The sequence below is a fragment of the Hippocampus zosterae genome, chromosome 8 (genome assembly GCF_025434085.1).
Source record: "Hippocampus zosterae strain Florida chromosome 8, ASM2543408v3, whole genome shotgun sequence".
Taxonomy (NCBI): domain Eukaryota; kingdom Metazoa; phylum Chordata; class Actinopteri; order Syngnathiformes; family Syngnathidae; genus Hippocampus; species Hippocampus zosterae.
In genome coordinates, this window is record NC_067458.1 from 20,961,414 (window position 1) to 20,983,231 (window position 21,818).

The 21,818-nt window shown below is 42.9% G+C and overlaps 4 protein-coding genes across 7 annotated transcripts in view; 3 read left to right on the forward strand and 1 right to left on the reverse strand.

Moving 5' to 3' along the window:
- Positions 1-1,334: 1,334 nt before the first annotated feature.
- LOC127606173 (uncharacterized) lies at positions 1,335-5,725 on the forward strand. Its single transcript, XM_052074256.1, has 3 exons — positions 1,335-2,036; positions 3,048-5,512; positions 5,709-5,725. Exons 1-3 carry the CDS (start codon positions 1,795-1,797, stop codon positions 5,723-5,725), a joined length of 2,724 nt encoding a protein of 907 aa, XP_051930216.1. The 5' UTR covers positions 1,335-1,794.
- A 1,323-nt stretch (positions 5,726-7,048) lies between these two features.
- Positions 7,049-13,786, reverse strand: dcun1d4 (DCN1, defective in cullin neddylation 1, domain containing 4 (S. cerevisiae)). Of its 4 annotated transcripts, none has more exons than XM_052072723.1 (11): positions 13,631-13,785; positions 12,378-12,448; positions 12,254-12,293; positions 11,716-11,803; positions 10,918-10,997; positions 10,776-10,846; positions 10,568-10,659; positions 10,366-10,474; positions 9,029-9,133; positions 8,589-8,691; positions 7,049-8,425 (listed from the first exon to the last, which is right to left on the reverse strand). In XM_052072723.1, exons 1-11 carry the CDS (start codon positions 13,782-13,784, stop codon positions 8,370-8,372), a joined length of 969 nt encoding a protein of 322 aa, XP_051928683.1. In that variant the 5' UTR covers position 13,785; the 3' UTR covers positions 7,049-8,369. The 4 variants fall into 4 exon arrangements, with proteins under 4 accessions (XP_051928683.1, XP_051928686.1, XP_051928684.1 ...); XM_052072726.1 differs by lacking the exon at positions 13,631-13,785 and adding an exon at positions 13,510-13,528; XM_052072724.1 differs by lacking the exon at positions 9,029-9,133 and having other exon boundaries at positions 13,631-13,786.
- Positions 13,787-15,678: 1,892 nt separating this feature from the next.
- Positions 15,679-17,607, forward strand: ociad2 (OCIA domain containing 2). Its single transcript, XM_052073138.1, has 5 exons — positions 15,679-15,829; positions 16,293-16,377; positions 16,823-16,876; positions 16,978-17,025; positions 17,106-17,607. The coding sequence occupies exons 1-5, from the start codon at positions 15,773-15,775 to the stop codon at positions 17,297-17,299; spliced, it is 438 nt and encodes a 145-aa protein (XP_051929098.1). The 5' UTR covers positions 15,679-15,772; the 3' UTR covers positions 17,300-17,607.
- A 604-nt stretch (positions 17,608-18,211) lies between these two features.
- The window catches only part of fryl (furry homolog, like), a 68,685-nt gene continuing 65,078 nt past the window's right edge, over positions 18,212-21,818 (forward strand). Inside the window, exon 1 of the mRNA XM_052072969.1 lies at positions 18,212-18,439. The gene's annotated coding sequence lies outside the window, so the exon portion shown is untranslated. The remainder of the gene's footprint in view (positions 18,440-21,818) is intronic.

Sequence of the window (21,818 nt, forward strand, 5' to 3'; positions counted from 1 at the left end):
GACCCACAATCACCTTGGCCCTCAATTGATCTTGAGGACTCTTTCAGAATCAAGAGGCGTCTCAACGTCAAAGTACTTTCGCCACCTTCAGATTCATCATCCAGCAGAAACAGAGATTATGGAACAACTCATGACATCACCAAACAGGAACAAGGGCTTGCTAAAGTAACCAGGTCCACCACAAAAGCGTCATCAACACAAAGCCATTACCCACATGGACGCTGGCCTACAATTGATCTGGAGGATTCTTTCAGAATCAAGAGGCGTCTCAATGTCAAAGGACCCCCATTACCTTCCGATTCATTATCCAGCAGCAACAGTCAGCATGAAACAACTCGTCAAATCACAAAACATGAGCAAAGAGCCACTCCAAGGACTAGATACTCCTTGAAAGAATCACCAACACCAAACTATGACCCACATGCACCCTGGCCCACTCTTAATCTTGCAGATTCTTTCCAAATTAAGAGGAGACTAGACGTCAAAGCAACATCACCAACTTTAGATGCATCATCCGACAGCGACAGCGATGAGGTAGTGAGTAATTACATCACAAAACCGGAACAAGAAACCAGAAATGTAACTCGGTACCCCATTAAAGCACCTCCAACACCAAATTATGACCCACAATCACCTTGGCCCTCAATTGATCTTGAGGACTCTTTCAGGATCAAGAGGCGTCTCAACGTCAAGGTACTTTCGCCACCTTCATATTCATCATCCAGCAGAAACAGGGATCATGGAACAACTCATGACATCACTAAACAGGAACAAGAACTTGCTAAAGTAACCAGGTCCTCCACAATAGCGTCATCAACACCAAGCTATTACCCACATGGACGCTGGCCTACAATTGATCTGGAGGATTCTTTCAGAATCAAGAGGCGTCTCAATGTCATAGGACCCCCATCACCTTCCGATTCATTATCCAGCAGCAACAGTGAGCATGAAACAACTCATCAAATCACAAAACATGAGCAAAGAACCACTCCAAGAACTAGATACTCCTTGAAAGAATCACCAACACCAAATTATGACCCACATGCACCCTGGCCCACTCTTAATCTTGCAGATTCTTTCCAAATTAAGAGGAGACTAGACGTCAAAGCAAGGTCAACAACTTTAGATGCATCATCTGACAGCGACAACGATGAGGTAGTGACTAATTACATCATGAAACCGGAACAAGAAACCAGAAATGTAACTAGGTACCCCATTAAAGCACGTCCAACACCAAATTATGACCCACAATCACCTTGGCCCTCAATTGATCTTGAGGACTCTTTCAGAATCAAGAGGCGTCTCAACGTCAAAGTACTTTCGCCACCTTCAGATTCATCATACAGCAGAAACAGAGATTATGGAACAACTCATGACATCACCAAACAGGAACAAGGGCTTGCTAAAGTAACCAGGCCCACCACAAAAGCGTCATCAACACAAAGCCATTACCCACATGGACGCTGGCCTACAATTGATCTGGAGGATTCTTTCAGAATCAAGAGGCGTCTCAATGTCAAAGGACCCCCATCACCTTCCGATTCATTATCCAGCAGCAACAGTCAGCATGAAACAACTCGTCAAATCACAAAACATGAGCAAAGAGCCACTCCAAGAACTAGATACTCCTTGAAAGAATCACCAACACCAAACTATGACCCACATGCACCCTGGCCCACTCTTAATCTTGCAGATTCTTTCCAAATTAAGAGGAGACTAGACGTCAAAGCATGGTCAACAACTTTAGATGCATCATCTGACAGCGACAACGATGAGGTAGTGACTAATTACATCATGAAACCGGAACAAGAAACCAGAAATGTAACTAGGTACCCCATTAAAGCACCTCCAACACCAAATTATGACCCACAATCACCTTGGCCCTCAATTGATCTTGAGGATTCTTTCAGAATCAAGAGGCGCCTCAATGTCAAAGTACTTTCGCCACGTTCATATTCATCATCCAGCAGAAACAGAGATTATGGAACAACTCGTGACAGCACCAAACAAGAACAAGGAATTGCTAAAGTAACCAGGTCCTCCACAAAAGCGTCATTAACACCAAGCTATTACCCACATGGACACTGGCCCACAGTTGGTCTTGAGGATTCTTTCAGAATCAAGAGGCGTCTCGATGTCAAAGGACCTCCAATACCGTCCGATTCATCACCGAACAGCGACAGTGATCATAAAACAATTCAACACATCACAAAACGTGAACAAAGACCCACTCAAGTAACTAGATACTCGTCGGAAGAATCAGCAACACCAAATTATAACCCACATGCACCCTGGTCCACTCTTAATCTTGATGATTCTTTCCGAATTAAGAGGAGACTAGATGTTAAAGCAACATCAACAACTTTTGACGCATCATCCGACACCGACGATCACATCACAGAACTGGAGCAAGAAACCATAAAACGAACCAGGTACCCCATGACAGCCCCTTCAAAACGAAGTTATGACCCAGAATCACCTTGGCCTTCAATTGATCTGGAGGATTCATTCAGAATCAGGAGGCGTCTCAATGTCAAAGGACCTTCACCACCTTCAGATTCAATGTCCAGCAGCAACAGCGAGCATGAGACAATTCAACACATCACAAAACATCAGCAAAGACCCACTCATGTAACTAGATACTCCTCTAAAGAATCACCAACGCCAGATTATGATCCACATGCAACCTGGCCCACTCTTAATCTCAAGGATTCTTTCGGAATTAAGAGGAGACTAGATGTCAAAGCAAGATCAACAACTTTAGATGCATCATCCGACAGCGATTATGTAATGACTAATTACATCACAGAACCGGAACAAGAAACCAGAAAAGTAACTAGGTACCCCATGAAAGCACCTCCAACACCAAATCATGACACACAATCACCTTGGCCCTCAATTGATCTTGAGGATTCTTTCAGAATCAAGAGGCGTCTCAACGTCAAAGTACTTTCACCACCTTCATATTCATCATCCAGCAGAAACAGGGATCATGGAACAACTCATGACATCACCAAACAGAAACAAGGACTTGTTAAAGTAACCAGGTCCTCCACAATAGCGTCATCAACACCAAGCTATTACCCACATGGACGCTGGCCTACAATTGATCTGGAGGATTCTTTCAGAATCAAGAGGCGTCTCAATGTCAAAGGACCTTCACCACCTTCAGATTCATCATCCAGCACAGACAGTGAGCATGAAACAATTCATCACACAACAAAACATGAGCAAAGACCCACTCAAGTAAATAGATACTCCTCTAAAAGATCACCAAAACCAAATTATGACCCACATTCACCCTGGCCGAGTCTTAATCTTACGGATTCTTTCCGAATTAAGAGGAGACTAGATGTCAAAGCAACATCAACGACTTTAGATGCATCGTCCGACAGTGAGAGTGATGATGAAGTGACTAATTACATCACAAAACCAGATCAAGACAACAGAAAAGTAACTCTGTACCCCATTAAAGCACTTTCAACAAGTTATGACCCACAATCACTTAGGCCCATTGTTGATCTTGATGGTACTTTCCGAATTAAGCGGCGTCTAAACGTCATACAAGTGTCAGCAACTCCAGATTCATCTTCCAGCAGCAACAGCAAAAATGAGATGACATTTCACCCCACAAAACAGAACCAAGGAGTCACAAACACAATCAGGTACCCCATGAAACTGAGTTATGACCCAGAAGTACCATGGCCATCACTTGATTTCAAGGATTCCTTCTGGATTAAGAGACGATTAGATTTCAAAGCACCATTACCAACTTCAGATTTAACATCCAGCAGTGAAAGTGAAGATGAAACAATGTATTACACTCAAAAACAGGGCCAAGGAATAACCAAAATAACCAGTTATGTCCCTAATGCACCAAGTTATGGACCACAATCTACATGGCCCACACTTGATCTTGAAAATTCTTTCCGAATTAAGAGGCGTCTGGACATCAAAGTACCTTCACCACACTCAGATTCTTTGTCCAGCGGTGACCGTGAGTATGACATCACTCATATTATAAAACAGAACCTTGGGACCAGAAAAACTCACCATCCCATAAACGTATCCCGAAGAATAAGTTCTGACTCACAATCATCTTGGCCCTCACTTGACCTTGAGGATCCTTTCCGAATTAAAAGGCGTTTAAATTTCCAAGTGCTGTCACCAACCTCAGATTTATCATCCAGCACCATGAAACAGGAACAAGGGACCATAAATTTAGCTCGGTACGACATTGCAGAATTGACAAAACCTGGGCATGATCCACAAGGACTTTGGTCATTGCTTGACCTCGATTCTTTCCGAATCAAAAGGCGTTTAGAAATTAAAGCTCCATCAGCGTCGACCTACAGCAGCAACAGTGAGGAGGACACATTTGTGGATGGACAAAGACAAGGGTACTATGAGACACGGAAGGGAAGGTCTTCAACTGAACCCTCCAATGTGTCACATGGTGTTAATCAACCAACCAGCTCAAACGAACAAGACGATACTAATGCTGATGCCACGGAGACACAGGCACTGCCCCGGGCATATTTGGGTGTCAGCAGACGTTTGGATATCAAAGTGTCATCTCCGCAACAACTGGTTGCTGATAGAATTTCTCCCGAGGCTTCCTATTCCAAATCAAATTGCTCCACAAGTGACAGTGACGAAGAGAACCAAGCCTCGCTCAAGGTTGCACACAAGAGTTCCATTAAATCACCTGCGATCATTGTCCCTCGTAGTCCCAAAAAAGATCCCAACATCAAATTAGAAAAATATGTCATCGTTTCCGAGACCCCGGAGGATAAACTCAGCAATGCTACCCCAGAAATAAACTCAGACCTTCAGTCAAGGTGGGCCAACATGCATCTTGGGTTCTCTCGCTTCAGAAAGCGTCTTGAAATCACATCGCATGCATGCGAACCACCTGTGGTGCCTCTCAGTGAGAGTGACCCCGAGCAAACAAATCAAAAGCATACAGTACTTGGCTCGCAAGGAAACGCACACACAGAAGCACCTCTAACCACTGCGCAAAATCACGACAACACTGACCAATCAGCGGTGGGTCCGACAATTGAAGGAAAGTCAAGCCTAACAGGTCTGCCACGTATAAGGATGTACCTGGATGTGATGGCTCCTGCAACTCTAAAACAAGGTCTGGATTCATCAAGCAGCAGTGAGAATGAAGCTGACTCCACAGAATATTCACAATGGAGAGCAAAGCCCCATGATCCTAGGCTTTCTTCTTCGTATGCAACTCGGACTGTCGAGACCCAACAGACAGCGGAGAAGTCGCAGGTTGCCACTGTGCCAAGGCAGCCTTCCTCCGACAATTGTGAAGACGAGACGGGTGAGGTTGCAGAAGCCAGCGAGATGACGGAGGTTTCGAGGTCAGTTACACCACAGAGCGACTCGCCGATACCATACCGACGTTTAATTATCAAGCCTTCGTCTCTACCAAATGATACCTCCACGGGGGATCAACATACTGATGGAATGACTACACTACATGGTTCCTCTTACAGTACCAGATATCAACTCCCATCTCTTGCCCCGAAGACCATTCCTAATCCAAGATCTGGGGATCATATGTCCTCCACCAGGGAAATATATTCTTACTCCTATAGTGCCAGACCCTATACGGCTAGAAACCAGACCCTCTATGTAGCCCCGAAAACCATTCCCAGTCTAGGGACTGGGGATGATACCCCCCTCACCAGGGATGAATCAGATGTGAACATAAGAACAACACAAAGTGGTTCCTACGATAGTGGCAGATACCAGATCCCATCTCTTGCCCCCAGACCCTTCAGGAACTCGATTGAGGGCCCATCAGCTGCAATACGTTGGGCAGGACTGAGGACCCGCCGGTCTGATCCCTCCAAACATCCGGACTCAAGCCTACCATCTCCACTTGGAGGACTCCCAAAAACTCAAGCTGGGTCCCTCACGATGGAGGTGGCACAGGAAAATAGGAGCACAACCGTGACAAGATCTCAACACCTAGGCAGCAATTCCTTGTCATCATTTGGCACCAATGAGATGTGGAAGGGTACTTCAGAAAAGACTGAAAGAAAAGGACTTAGCGCCTTGAAAGCCATGTCGGAATCAAGACAAACATGGGACAAGGATGAAAAAGTGAGACACTTCCAACCAAGTGGCAATTCTGGAAATTCCAATCATAACAGATCAGAAGACCTCGTCTCTTATACCTCACCAAGCATCGGAGAAGACCTTCCGTACGACATCCTCCACTACAGAACGCATGCACTGACTCAGGAGATTCGGCCCCCTGTTCCGACAACACCACTGCCAGATGAGGCCGTGGAGTTAACGCGGAATTCCAAAAGCTCTTATACCCCAAGCATTAGCCAAGTTTAAATTTGACCCCCAAAAAATGTAAAGCCTTTTCAGGGTGCAAAGCTGTCAGCTATTTTATTGTCAGACAGACATCATTCTGATTTGTTTTCCCATTAATTTATATGTACATGTACATGTTATGAAAACTGGTAATATATTTTACTAAGCTTTGGTCCCAAGGAGGAATCAAACTTCATTTGTTGTAAATTGGTGTAGACATCTTTTTTATCTTATTTCTGCAAATCAGCATTAGGGGATTAAAAAAAAAAACATAAATCCAACCATTTTGGTTTGCAGCAGACATTCTGGGCAAATTCCAGAGCCTGTACTTTTTCCAATATTTCACCGACGGTCTACGCTAAATCGCCAAACTTTTTGGCCTAGGCCATGAAAACTGACAGGCAGACAATTAAATGCTCTTCAACTAAACTGTTGTCATCCACACAACACAATAACTTTGTTCAAAAAATTTTGGTGTGTCCCATGGGATTTTGTAAATTGTGCCTTGGCTCACTAAAGGTTTGAAAACATTTCAATGTTCAATCCAGTGTCATGTTAATCCGAGTAACCGGGTATTCTTACATTGAATAAGCTTGCAGTGCTTCCTATTTATGTCTATTTTTTTTCCATGATTCTCTAACGTTTGTCTTTTTTTTGCAGATTTTCTTTGTTCAAAATAAAGTGCTCCAAACAAGCCGAGTGGAGTTAAATTAATAAACCCTTTTTATTTAAGTATATAGACATTGGTTATAGTGAAAACCGACATATAGACACATAGTTTTACGTACATATATACAGTTGGGACAAGCACTTTCACCTTCCTGCGTTGTCACAAGATCATCTGAGAACATGAATTACATCTATACACAACCGCTTGGTGTCTATTTCACATACAGTGAAAGCAGTGGTGGTGTAATTTGTGTGTGCACGCCAAGTCAACGGATGCACTGCCCAAAAACAAAAAAACACGTACGCCACGCAAGCTTTTTCGCGTGGCGTCAACAGAGTGAACGTTTGTTCCACCATGAGGTAACACCTATGTTTTTTTCCCCAGGTCTTAACATCAACAACGGTAAACACAATCATGAGTTCCCGTCGGGAAACCAAACAATAAACATGATGGTGAATACCGCCCCCTCCCAAAAAAAAAATCGAAGTACAAAACAATTGCACAAATTTCTGTACAGAAAAAAAACAACAAGAACAGAAAAATGGCTTTGACGGGATCTGCATGCAAGTATTAAATAATTTGGACGAGTCAGCATCACGGCACAGTCAAAGACAGAAATGTGTACAAAAAAAAAAAAGAAACCCCAGCAGAGTGCTATTATAGAGTTCTGACCTATCGCACGTTCCAATAGGTGATGCTAGAAATGCTCATTCCAGCACTCTGCGGGGGGGGGGGAGTGAGGGAGATGCTACCTGAAACTATCGGACTAAAAGGGAAGACTGAACCACACGTGGGGTAGGAAACTGGCAGCGAGTTTGACGTCAAACAGGCTCCCAATCTTTATACATATGTACATCTGTTGTCTACGTGTGTGGTAAAGTTTGAGGCACAGCTAAGTTGATGCATCCATTGGTCCAGTGTGGGGACCAATAAATGCTGAGGGGAGGGGTAGGGGAGGCCTCTTTGGGCCACCCAAATGGAATTAGCAGCAATGTGGTTTTTGGTGCTAAAAAAAAAAACAAACAAAAAATGACTGGCACTAATCAAGTAAACACCACAGGCAGCAGGAACCTGCCATGGGAACCCACCATGTGACTTTTTTTCTTTTCCTAAATGTGCTCACCTTTTAAGACTCTCCTTTGACTTCTCCCACACTTCCTGGTGGAATATGGTAAAGGAGGGTTTGGACTAAGCCAACTTGACCAAATCTGGAAACGTGCACCCACCAGCTACCCACCCTCGGCCGTGGCTGTTTGTTTTTATTTGTTTTCACGTTGATTCTCATTGTTGCGGTCGTCACAGTATTTCTGATGTTCACTTATTATTATTATATATTTCTCTGCGGTTGTTGCTAGGACATCTGTCTTTCCTTGTACCATTCCACAAACTCGTCCAGCAAGACAGGCCCTGGTTGGAGAGAAAATTTTGGTTGGCGTAGTAGAGAATTGAGTTGGGCCTCAAAGAGCATAAATTGACATTGTAAGGTTAAAAAATAAATATTAAAAAATACATTTGGGTGGGAATTCTCTTACGCTCCCTAGTGGTCAGGGTTAATGCGCGGCTGACTTACAGGCTCCGTCCTCGTCGTAGTTGCTGAGGTCCAAGTTGATTGTCCGGCTGAACTCCAACACGTTGCACCACTGGTCTTTGTTGACTACTTTGTACTTGGATTGCTGGGGAATCAAACAGGAGCACAATGGCATCACTTCTCTCCATGTCAGAAGTTCTAACACTAGTCCCCCCCCCCCCTCCAAACAGTAAAGGTCGGAGGACGACGACAACAAGTGGAATTCCTACACGGTAGACCACACTTATTAATTCGAACCATGGCAATAATCGAGCGCTTCGCCTCTCGGCTCAGCTCCTTCATCACATCCTTTTTCACACTGCTGCAATACTTTTTTAAAAACACTTGTGCAAATGTTATGAATGCTTGTGCAACATTTGAACCCAAGAGGTCCTTTACCTTTATTAATTCCTCTGCGGCCATCAACAGCTGGCCGTCCTTACCTCTAGAAATTGATTGAAGACGGGAAAGAGGGGCCACGTCTTTCCCAAAAGAAGCCCCAGCATGCACTTAGCCGTGTTCAAGTCTAAACTCCTCTGATCCTTCTCCTGCCAAAGGGTGCGCGCACACAGACACGCACACATTATCTTAACACTCAATTCCTCAAAGCCAACATATTTCCGTCAAACGGACTCATAATGCTCCAGAACGACCGGCACTGAAATGCAAATCCTTATAAATTTGAAAACATCGCGGGAAAGCTCCATTTGTTTCAAATGGAACTCCTTTAACCAATTTCAACATAGCACCAAAATGCCACCAGTTGGTGTATTGCTCCAATTTCCATAGTACAGTAAAACCTCGGTTTTCGTCCATAATCCGTTCCAGAAGGCTGTTCGAAAACCGAATTGTTCGAAAACCGAAACCTTGCTGTTTAAAAAAAAAAGAAAAAAAGTTTATTGAACATGTCTGCTCACAATGGAAAGCGACACGAGGAAGCGTCACTTCCTCGTGTAAGGAAGGCGAGAGGAAAATCGCGGGAAAGCTCCATTTGTTTCAAATGGAACTCCTTTAACCAATTTCAACATAGCACCAAAATGCCACCAGTTGGTGTATTGCTCCAATTTCCATAGTACAGTAAAACCTCGGTTTTCGTCCATAATCCGTTCCAGAAGGCTGTTCGAAAACCGAATTGTTCGAAAACCGAAACCTTGCTGTTTAAAAAAAAAAGAAAAAAAGTTTATTGAACATGTCTGCTCACAATGGAAAGCGACACGAGGAAGCGTCACTTCCTCGTGTAAGGAAGGCGAGAGGAGTGGTGCATTCAAGTGCGCGCAGTTGGTTCGAGAACCGAAATGTGTTAGTCATCCGAGGCATAAAAAACTCGAAATTTTTGGTCTGTCATCTTCCGAGCCGCTTGATCCTCACTAGGGTCGCGGGGGGTGCTGGAGCCTATCCCAGCTGTCTTCGGGCAGTAGGCGGGGGACACCCTGAATCGGTTGCCAGCCAATCACAGGGCACACAGAGACGAAAAACCATCCAAACTCACACTCACACCTAGGGACAATTTAGAGTGTTCAATCAGCCTGCCACACATGTTTTTGGAACGTGGGAGGAAACCGGAGCACCCGGAGAAAACCCACGCAGGCCCGGGGAGAACATGCACACTCCACACAGGGAGGCTGAAGCTGGAATCGAACCCGGTACCTCTGCACTGTGAAGCCGACGTGCTAACCACTGAATTGGTCGAGAACCGAAATGTTCGAAAACCGAGGTTTGACTGTATATCTCCTGTAGCTAAGCTCCGCGCACACACTGATTTCACTTTTGGCAGACTCACCCTGGCAAAGTCAAAGGCGTATCGGTAAATGAGTTTAAAGCTGGTGCTGTCATTGAGGACGGACCTCAGAAAGTCCAGTGAGTTCCTCAGCCGCTCGGTAGAGTCGCACCTGGCAAGAGAACGCGACAGATCGAGAACCAGACCAAAAAACACTGCCGATAACCCCCACCCTCACACACAAAAAAAAAGGTTGCGTACGTACTGCAGCGAGCCCATGCCCCTCAGCCACTCCTGCAGCGTGAAGTAGCCCATGCTCTGAGCATCCAGCTTCCACGCCAGCACAAGCATCACCACCTACAATCCAGAAAACACCACTCTGACCTTTGAGGGGGGGTTCATCATTTGAAAAAAATTCTCAGCCATTTTTCACTTTGTTCTATTTTTTTTAAAAATGTCTTTGGGGGTCTTACATTCTCAGGCTCCACTCCAATGTCCTCGCAGAACTTCTCCATGCCCTCTGGTCCCACCACGTCATCGCAGCCTATCAGAGACAAGCATCATACATGACCAAAACAATGCAATTAACAATGCATCAAGAAAATATCTGCTCACCCGCATATTCATAGAACCACTCCAAGCATCTCTTGTTGGAAAATGTTTCCTCCTCACGAATGAGTGGAGAGTCAATTTTTCTGGAAGTGCACAAAGAACAGAAGGAAGTTATTTGACCAATAATCTTTAAAACCCGCCTCAAAACTCACTTGTATTCTTTGGCATTTGACTCGGCATGACTCAGATTTGTTCTTGGTTTTGCTGTTTGGTGCTTTCTACCGTCTTTGTTGCTTTACTGTTGTATATGTTAGTTGCTACATGTACAGCACTTTGTATGCAGCGATGGCTGTTTGAACGTGCTCTATAAATACAGTTGAGTTGAGTTTAATAATTGCAGGAACGAAAAAAAAAAAGTGGTGTTATTTGTCCCAGTATTCAAAGATTTTAACCCATTTTGTTCACGTCAAATATTTTAGTATTTTAAAATATTTTTTCTATTATGTAATTTTGATTGTCCTATTTTGTGATATCCGTATAGTATTTTTCCTGATAATATATTTAATTTTGAAAGAATAATGCAAGCTAATAGTGTCATATTTCATCATAATTTTTTAAAATAATTTTGAGCAAAACTATTTTTTACTTTTGTCTGATAGTTTAAAACTATTTCTTAATATATTTGGAAAATTACCTGTTAAAATATGACTTTTTAAATCTTAAGAATGTATGTATCTTTATCTAAATAATAATAGATTCGAAAAACTATGAATAACAACTGGTTGTTTAACATGTCTGTAATTGCCTTTAAAATACACCTTGGTGTTGTAGATATTATAATAAAATGTAATAATATCCTACCTGTCCTGGCGACTCTTCTTCGCTGACATGTCATCTCCGGCAGTGGGTCTCCTCTTTTTCCTCGGGGGCATGGCTCTGGAGCAACAAGCTAAAGAAAAAGATCATCATTTATATAAATATACATACATACACAATATTTGGGGTCAAATACTTTTGTACCGTTTAATATTTTTTGTCAAAAATCTGTTTGTATTGAACATGTGATATTTTAGTCTAATATTGATCTTTTCCTGTTCTAATATTTTTGCATTGTTTTCATAATCACTTTGAATGTTTATTAAATTTTAAAATTCCCTTAATCTTGAAAACAAAACTACTTTTTCTTTTATGATGAAGTCATGGGGGAAAAGGTGTGAAGTTGAGAAAAATGAAATCTTAAGAACCAAATATTTTTTGATATTTGCATGAAATGTTGGAGAAAATCATGTGCAACGAATGTTTTCCCCCCGGATGAGTTATTAGAACGGGGAAATGATTAGACGGGACAATGGAGTAAGACAATTCTCCATTCAGGTGAGGAAAACAATACAGATATTACCTGACGTGTGCCTCTCCTGCTCAGCGTCTTCCGTGAGGTTCTGCCAGAAGAGATGCCAAATGCTTTTAAGCCAAACAAGTATACGCTTCAGAAACAAACACAACATGTTGCCATATGCATTTACCAGCCTGTGCAATGTGTGGTGGATCTTATGGATGCTGGCCAGTGTAGTCAAGTGAGAATTCAGATGAAAATCTGTCAAAAGAAATAATAATAAAAGACATGAGGTACGGTTATTATAAGCAATTGCGGACATGGAAGTCAAGTCAAGTACGAAGAGACACGAAGAAGCACGCAGATGACGTCACTGCCTCGTCAAAAGTCCCGATCCCGTCCGTCGGCTAACGCTAGCGGTGTCAATAGATCTTCACGGCTTAGCTTTAGAGTGCCACGGCGTGATGTTTGAACACGAAACGAAGGGGCGGACTCTTGACGTGACTCGAAATTGTGTTTATTTGGTTTCCCGTTGGTCCTCAAATGCCAGTCCAAAGTGGTCGTTAAAAGTGACACGGCGGGTCTAGCGTTAGCTTGTGTACCGAAAATAACATCGCAACTTGCGCGGAGTTTGCAAAGTAGCAAAGAGAGGTGTGCACTTGGGATTTGTGGTCCATTTCCGCCATGAGTCCCAAAGGCGGCAAGGCTCGGCCACAGCCTTCAGGAACTACAATTCCCAAAGACCTCGACAACACCAGCGATTCTTTCAAAGCCATCTGCCCCCCCAATTTAACATTCAGTTCGACTGATTTACAAGCTTTTTTCGCATTATAAAAACGCCAACATTTGTTGAATACGACGCACGAACGACCTAGTTAGCATACGAGCCGATTTGGGTGATAAGAAGGCCGGCTAAACGCAGCGAGTAGGCCAAATTAAAGATGGTAACTCAACTGCGTCACAATTTTCACTCTCTTAAAAACCTCCACGCGCATTTGACACATTTCCACGTTCATTACGTCGTCCACTAAACTCCCCCGAGCCGAAACTCGTTCGTCCGTCAACGAAGACTGAAAGAAATGGAAAAAGATTGCAACCCAAGGAGAGAAGCATGAGACTAAACGTTTGCATTCGAAAAAAACACACATCGGCTGCAATCAAGCAATGCGGCCGGCAAGAGTGTACGTACAAATGATATCACACAAATAAAAAGTGTGGTGTCGAACAGGAATTTGGAGTCAATTTAGACTCTGTACACGTCCTTTGTTGTCGCACTGGCAAATACAAAGAGACCGACGCAAAATAGCAGAAATTCATCGAACCCCGCAGAGCTGGGGAAACATAGAAAGGCCATCGAGTCGAACGCTTTTCTATTCATGTTCCGAACGTGTTCTGTTCTGCCCGTAATGTGACCAAAAAAAGCCGGTTGGGATTACTACTTACTGGCTGCATCAGAGTGCATCTTTATGAAACACACAACTGTCTGTGGGAAGTCTGCAGACCGGCCAATGGGCGGAGTTCGCCGACGTAATGCCGCGCCGCGCGGACTGTGATTGGGACCGGGTCCATGCAACTTCCGCCCATGCTCCCATTCCATTGGTAACTCAAGCGCTCTCGTCAAAATCAATCGACATTGACTCCTCCCATGATCCTATCGGATTGGTCACTAATCCCAAAATAGGCGTGGCCCCTCCTGACAGTTCATTGGTCCAGTTTTGGGTAATAGGAACATGATTGAAACTATCCCAACCGTATAAGTCCCACTTCCGCCTGTGCTACCATTCGATTGGATACTCGTGCTTTCTCCTCAAAAATAAATCGGTCAGGAGCCCGCCCACGCGCTAAATTGAATGAGACAACCCCAAATCGGCATGTACCATCATTAATCAATATCGTACAATTAATTTCACAATTTAACTATAGATGTGTTTTCTAATTTAATATTACACGTTAAATCAAGTTAAAATATGTTTTTAAAAGGTGATTAAAACCGGGTGTATGTCACCACCAATTGTATTCACTTTTGATTGTCCCCTTGAGCTGTTTCGGAAAAAGTTCGTCCCACCTACACGCCAATATGATTTGTCAGCTCTCCCACGACAAATAGGATTGGTCAATTTCTTCACGTGACCGCCACCCACTTTTCAATCGAAGTGGTGGTGTGTTTGTTGACATAAACCAGGGGTGTCCAAAGTGGTCCTCAAGGGCCGCTGTCCTGCCTGTTTTCCAGCTCTCCCAGGAGCAACACACGTGATTTAAATACTCACGAATGTTCTAATGCTGCTTCAGAGCTGGCTGATGAGCTGATCATCTGAATCAGGTGAGTTGCAGCCGAGAGAAATGCAAAACAGGCAGGACGGTAGCCCTCCAGGCCCGGAGCTGGACATGCCTGACATAAGCTCTCACCAACGCCTTTGTCTTTTTGTCCCCATTTAGTCCACTGTATGAGTGAATGAAAGTTCAGTATTTTTAACGACATTAAACATGTATTGTCAAATCTCAACAGGACTACATTGTTGCCGCAGTGCGTGCATGTGCAATTTGTGCATGCGTGTTTTTAGAATGTGGAAGGAAACCGGAGCACCCAGAGAAAACCCACACATTCACGGGGAGAAGATACAAACTAAACATAGGAAGGCTGTAGCCGAAATTGAACCCTATATCTCTGCATTGTGAGGCAGACGTGCTAACCAGTTGACTACCGTGCTGCCGTTTTTCAGATTGTATCCATCCATTTTATAATATAAAGTTTTAAAATCTAATTGTTGAGTTACAACGACCATCGTTCCATCCACCCATCCATTTTCTAACCCGCTTATTGTCACGAGGGTCGCGGGCATGCTGGAACCTATCTCAGCTGTCTTTGGGTAGTAGGCGGTGTACACCCTGAACGGGTTCCCAGCCAATCGCATTACCATGGTCTAATATCGGAAAATATTTACTTATGTAAGGGGTCAACTTGAAAAAAAATAATAAATGACCTAATTTGTATTTTCCTTCATTTTAAATTTATTTTTTGATTTGCAAACACAATGCAGTACATTAAATAGATTTTGACATAAGGGGACACTCGTTGACACAGGGACAGAAAAGGATCTTAAAAGATTTTTCAATACCGACAGGAAAAAAAATCCACTTAATATGTATTGACTGAATTCTTCGTAACGATGCTTTAAAAAAATCTTATGAAACAAGTAGCTGATCACATTAGCCCATTATGATTTCTAGTCCTGCAAAGAAACAAAGGTAACATGAGTCTCAAATTTGTTTTCTGTGGCTTTTTGACTTCTGCAATGAGATATGGTCTATGACCAATCAAAAATGTGTCGTCAGAGCTTAAGTCACAGACAACACCTTAACACGCTTTCAGTCAATGTTGCACATTATTTTACGCACTCCACTAGAGAGTTTGGCCATTCAAGTATTCCACTGAAATGTCTTACTAATCTCAAACAGCTTTCCACAGTGAAGCTGTTTGTGTGTTTTCTTAGTTGGGGCGGTGCCCATAAAAATGCAGGGAGGAGTCTTTACTAAAGGTTCGGGCACAGAGTGAAAAGTCACTCAAGGAAAGTCCGCGGCTCTAACATGATTAGTACGGAAGTGAGTGGGAAGAAAGAAAATACAACAAAGGGCGAATGGAAGGTTCGTTTTCAACTTTTTTGGGTGGCTTTTGGGAATATAGAGATTGTAAAGTAGAGGTCACCAACCTTTTTGAAACTGAGGTACTTCATGAGAACTGCTAAGGACTAGAGTTTGCCATGCACTTCATGTACTGCTTGACCAGCTGATGACTGAGAAATCAATGCTGTTCATTAACCTGTCTATGGCATTTCCCATCATGAACTAGCGTTAAGCTACTTCAAGACAAAGTAATGCTGTTTGGTGTAATTAATCTTGTTTCATGTTTAAATTGGGAGTGGCAATAAACAGCTTGGTCCCCACCTGCCAAACATACACCACAGAAACATAACCACCTTCACAATATTCTTAAGAAATCACAATGTCCCATCACTGGTGAGCTATTTTTGGAGCACGTTAATGAGCACGTAATGTAGTCCCCATTTGTGACTCCTGCTGTAAAGTGTCTCCATTTGTGTGCCTTCAGTGCCCCACCTCTCAAGGACACATCCCCAGCGAAGACGTGAGAAAGGTGTGGAAAGAATGCCAACAAGAAAGCTTCTGGTATAGAGGTATGTTGCAAAAAACAAAACAAAAAAAACCACACAAATCAATGGATTGCGTAAGCGGAACCAGACGGAAGCACTGGGGCCCGACTCGTCCATCGGTATTGCGTTCAAGCTCATGTTTACATTCTTTTGTAGGGTGGCCTCTGGAAACAGGACTGTGTGCGGAGAACAGTTGCCATGTGATAGCACTTACTTAACGTTACCATACTATCTACTTGAAACTATTGTGTATATATATATATATATATATATATATATATAGTATAAATAAACCGCCAAAAAATGTTTTTTAAACGTTTTTAAGGGGCCCTGATGAATAACAAATAACATATAAAAATGGTCCGACGCTCATGTCTCTTTGACATATGATGTGGTATGGTTTGGATGAATCTCTTACTTTCCATGGACATTTTAAAAGTGACCCAATCTTTGTTTTGCTTCTCTTTAGCTCTACCCCTGTCCGTCGGCAGCATGGCTGTCACGGGGACTCTCATCTACAATGGTTAACACACACACACACACACACACACACGCAGGCATACGCACACACACTACTTATTTACAATATCAATGCTTTCACTTATTGTTTGTATTTCAATGCAGGTATTTGGAAAACGTCAAAGCGGTTTGGTCCCTTTCCAAAACTAGCAGGTATGGAACATGACTTATGGTCTGTTTGTTTAGATATAGCATTTTTGTAAGGATCTGACACAAGATTATTTAAATTTCAGTTGCCGGAATCCTTGGCTTTGCCGTGGGGAAAGCATCTTACATGAGTACCTGTCGTCGCAAATTCCAGGAGCTCGGCCCCGGGATTGAGCCACCGTTTGGGCCTTGGTCTGGCCCTTTTAATCGCGGACACAGGTCCTGTCAACATGTGTGCGAAGAGTGTAAGAAAAAAGTTCCGGCGGGACCTACAGAATGATTAGAAGAAAAAAAATTAAATGTGTCATTCAGGGATACTTTACAAAGGATGGTAACTTGATTTTTTTAAATACCTTTGATTTTCTCTTTCCCTGCATTAAAATAAACAAAGAAATAAATGAACAACTTTCACAAAATCACCTCTAGAGGGCAATGTTGTCATTTGAACCATAAATACCGTTACAGTACTGTACTGTAGTCAATTTTGGTGCATTGCATGGTTTCTTTGTAGTTTTAGTGGTGTATAAAATACATTTTAAAGTACTGTACAACATACATTACAATGTACTGAGGGGCACATGAAAATTATCTTTTTTGTTTGGCTCCTTTTAATGATGTTAATCATAATTGAATTTAATGATGACATTTTGGTTAGTAAAAACAAAACAGTTGAGACAGGATAAGAAAGTGTTTGTATGCCGTAAAAATATTTTTTAAACGACAGTTTTTAAATTATTATTATTGATTTTACAACACATCAAAAGTATTGTAGAGACTATTTGATAATTGTGTTGATTATATTTTTGATATTGTGTGTTTATTATTATTTAACAATATGTACTTTTAATTTATTATTTAGCTCATGAAACTATGGCAAACCACTGCCGATACCGCATGGACGAACGACAGTGTGTGACGGCTCCTGCCTACGCAACAGTTGGGGTGTCTTCCTTTTAGGATATTTGGTGTCCTAGATGAATTATCTGTAATGATGTAGCGAAACACCCGCCCGTCTCGTGCATTTTCGGTGTACGCTATTATTAAAGTGAGCGAGCCGGTAGGAATGTCATCCTCACTACGTCGTCCAATCAATTGTTGGTTTTAGATAGATCGACACCTAATTTAGTCCTATAGAAAGCTGTGCTTGATGTAGGCGTATTGCCAGGAAGCCAATCAACAGTGAAAGGCGGGGCGAAGTGACCACAGGCTTGCTCTGACAGACACTTTCAACACCGAAGCAGATTGAGGAGAAAAAAAACACAAATCACACCACTACGCAAATCCTTCCAATGGAGGAGGGCCAGGACGTTGGAGCTTGTTCGGCGAATGAAGTGTGCGAGCTGGCCGCATAGCTCAAATATAACGGAGGAGTGACGCATAGAGACAAGAGAAAAGAGAAGACATAGAAGGAAACAAAGTTGTAAGTAACGCCGTTATTGTGTCGGGGAAAAAAAAACAAGAACGTAGTGGTCATTCGCACTGTGATGTAGGCAACGTTACCGCACGCTAACTTTGTCGTTGTGGGGTGGTGGTGGTGGTGGGAGAGATATGAAACGCAGCCAGTGTTAAAGCATCCCAAACAAGGAGTTAAAAGTGTCATATCGTCCACCCCAGTTTCCTTTTTTTAAGACGGTTAACACTGCAGTCTGTCATTCACTTCAAACTTGGCTGTTGTGGCTACCTAGCATCTCTCTTTACATTAGCCCCCAATACATGAGGCTAACAAAGCTGCTGGGAGGATGCTGCGTTAAGTCTCTCAAACTACCGTAGGCGTTTTCAAATCATCTCCTGGTTTAGAAGTAGGCGAAAACATACAAGTCGAATGTCATCAACAAACGAATAACAAGCCTAACATGGCATTTGTGCTTGGGGGAGGTCACTCTTAAGTTGCACTCTCGCTCTCCTTTTTTTCCGTCTGGCGTGTTTGTTAGGGACTTTAAGCTACAACATGTCCAACCACGATAGGGGCTGAGATTGGCCCGAGGGCTCGTGTGTTTCTGGAAAATTATTCGAGTATCACCGTATATGGGGATATTGAATACGTGGTCAAAAGGTTTAGATATAAAATAAATGGCCCAGCTTTCCATAGGTAAACACAATCACAATAGTGTCTTGAAACTTATGTAACCCGTCATGTTTTTTCAAGATACGAATAGATATTGTTTCTGCTTTGACTTGCGAGCAAAATTTTAAGATAGAAGCGTTCTATCGTGGCAGGGAACCTCAACTCACTCCACAAGAGGCAACACATTTTGGCAGATGATAAAGAATTATTCAAAAAACAGACTTTAATGTGTGTGTGTGTGTGTCTATGTATATATGGTGTGTGTGTGTTTTCTTCACTCACCCATATTGCAGCCTTTATGATTTCCAAATAGCATTTTACCACATTGCTACGTCGATTTGAATTTGATTAACTGTTCAGCCGTAGTTCACTGTATTTCAACGTTTTTCAGAGGGAGAATTGTCCTGAATGAGTTTGTTTTAAATCCGGCGAGATATTAATGGCATTGAAGTTCACAGTGTTGAAACACTGAGCTGAGAGCTCTGTGAAATTTCCAGACTGTGAGCGCCCGCCCCTCCTCTAAACTGGCCCGCATGGATTAGCAGTCAAGTCAGCATTGCAGACGGAGTGTAAAATCTCTTAAAATGCTTGTGTATAATCAAAACGCACACATTTTTTTGGTCTCACTGCCATTTTTTTAATGCATCGTGCACCTCTCTAATTAGTGACCTCCAGCTTGTGCTTCTGCTGACGGTGGCGTTGCACTGCGCAAAGTGCGTTGACGCACTGGACTGAGCAAATATTTGGGCTGCTGAAGACCCTTTAGCACCTGCTCCATTGGCCTGTTCCTCTTCATTCAGTATACCGGTCACCTGTTTCAACAAGGGCTGTAGCTTGCCATCTGCAATTGTGTTTGTAAATGTCACTTGGGCGGCAGTTTAATTCAATGAAAACTAGACCACTTTGTGTACCTCCTGTGTTTGCATTCAACCCAACTAGTGGTACCTTCACTTGCGAGTATAATTCTTTCTCAGGAAGATATAGATAAAGTTTCCCCATTGAAATGAATTAAAATGCCGTCAACCCCCCAATGTTTTGAAACTTGTCTTTAAGAAAGATGAATAGCACTCTAGTATATAAAAGCATAACAAAACATAAAAGAGAATATACTGTAAGTACTGTAGTGTCCACGTGGGATGGGTGTCCTTCGGGGTGGGGTGAGGGGGGGGGGCAATGGCCTCGTGAGTGACATCAGGAGCTGGAGATGGGTTAGCCATGGAAGCCCCTTTTCATGTTCCACTCACTCAGCGTGAAAACGTTGTCGGCATGCCCATATTTAGAAGTGCTCAAGTAGCAGCCTACCAGGAAGTAAGCACAGACCCCCCCTCTCCGCACCCCCCCACTCTTTTAGAAGAGCAATAGACCGCACCTTGACAAGAGGTCTCTTTCATTGTTGCAAAAGAAAGCCCCGTGCTCTCCTCATTTGTGAGGATGAGATGAGCAGCAGAAAAGGATTCTATCGCCACCTACTGTTCACAGGAACTGTCGTCATGGAGCTCAGAGTGCGAACGGCTCACCTGTTTTCTGGGTATGGTCACCTGACTTTTGCGATGCGATAAGAGGCCTCTTGGATGTCAATTTCTGCTGACAGCAGGTGGCAGTCGAATGTCAAAACGGCCTGCGCCCGTTGATGGACGGGAAAATGCAGATTTATCCGCAGCATAAGAGAGCACAGGACTCGGTGAGCTCTCGACATGTTTATTTTTTCTTTCACTCGATCGCGTGGAGCTGAGCTGGGGAGCTGGAAATAAACTATAATTGAGCCCTGCTGAGGAAGATTATCCCAAGGGTTGGGAGCAAGGCTTTGGCTCATAATTGATGTTTGGGGAGGAAACCACCCTCTTCTTTTTTACCAGAGCGAAGGAGACCGCGAGAGTTTTCAACGTATTTAGTTGCATCGCTACTAAATATCCCGTTCCTGCATTCAAATATGATCTTGTCTGGCATTGGCGAAATTGATAAGAGGAATGTCTACGGGTTTAACATCCCTTTACATTCCTCGTCTCGTCGTGTTTTTTTCGCTGAAAGAGGTTGTGATTATGGCTGGGCCCAACCTGTTATTTTGCGTCTGTTTGAGCTACAGCCTCGCTGCTTTTGTCCGATGCGTTTTTTTTTTTGGGTGTGTTTGTGTTTTTTAACTTTTACTGCTTCTTATGTATGGAAAAATACCACCAGAAAAATGTATAGTAGAAGCGCAAACGGTCAGAGTGTCTGGATTTGTACAATTCTTTTCCATAGGAAATGATGCCAATAATCTCTACTAATGGCTTTTTGAACAACCATTTTAGCATTTTTAAAGTGTGGCACAAATGTATAAATTTTATCATTAAGCCATTAAAACAATTTCACACATTGCTCGTTCCGAGAAGAAGAAAAACAAATCACCTTAGATGTTTTTAACCAGCTAGCTCGCGTTAGCTAACATTTTACACCGTAAGAACGATGCGTTCCCACAGCTTTGCAAATATTGTGATCTGAGTAACTGGCGGAGATGCTTGCAGTTGTCTTCACACCTCCACCATTTGCTCCTGTTCTTAAGCAGAGAGACTGGAGTCACTTTTTGTGTATTATGCTTTGCGTTGTAATTTGCCATTAATGGTACAAAAACACACAAACACTATATATTATGAAATGTGAACTTTTCCATGACAGTGTAGAGTTTTTTTTTTTTTTTTTTTTTTTTACAAATGTCAGTAAGGTCAATCCTCGGTCGCAGCCAAATAGAACCCCCGCC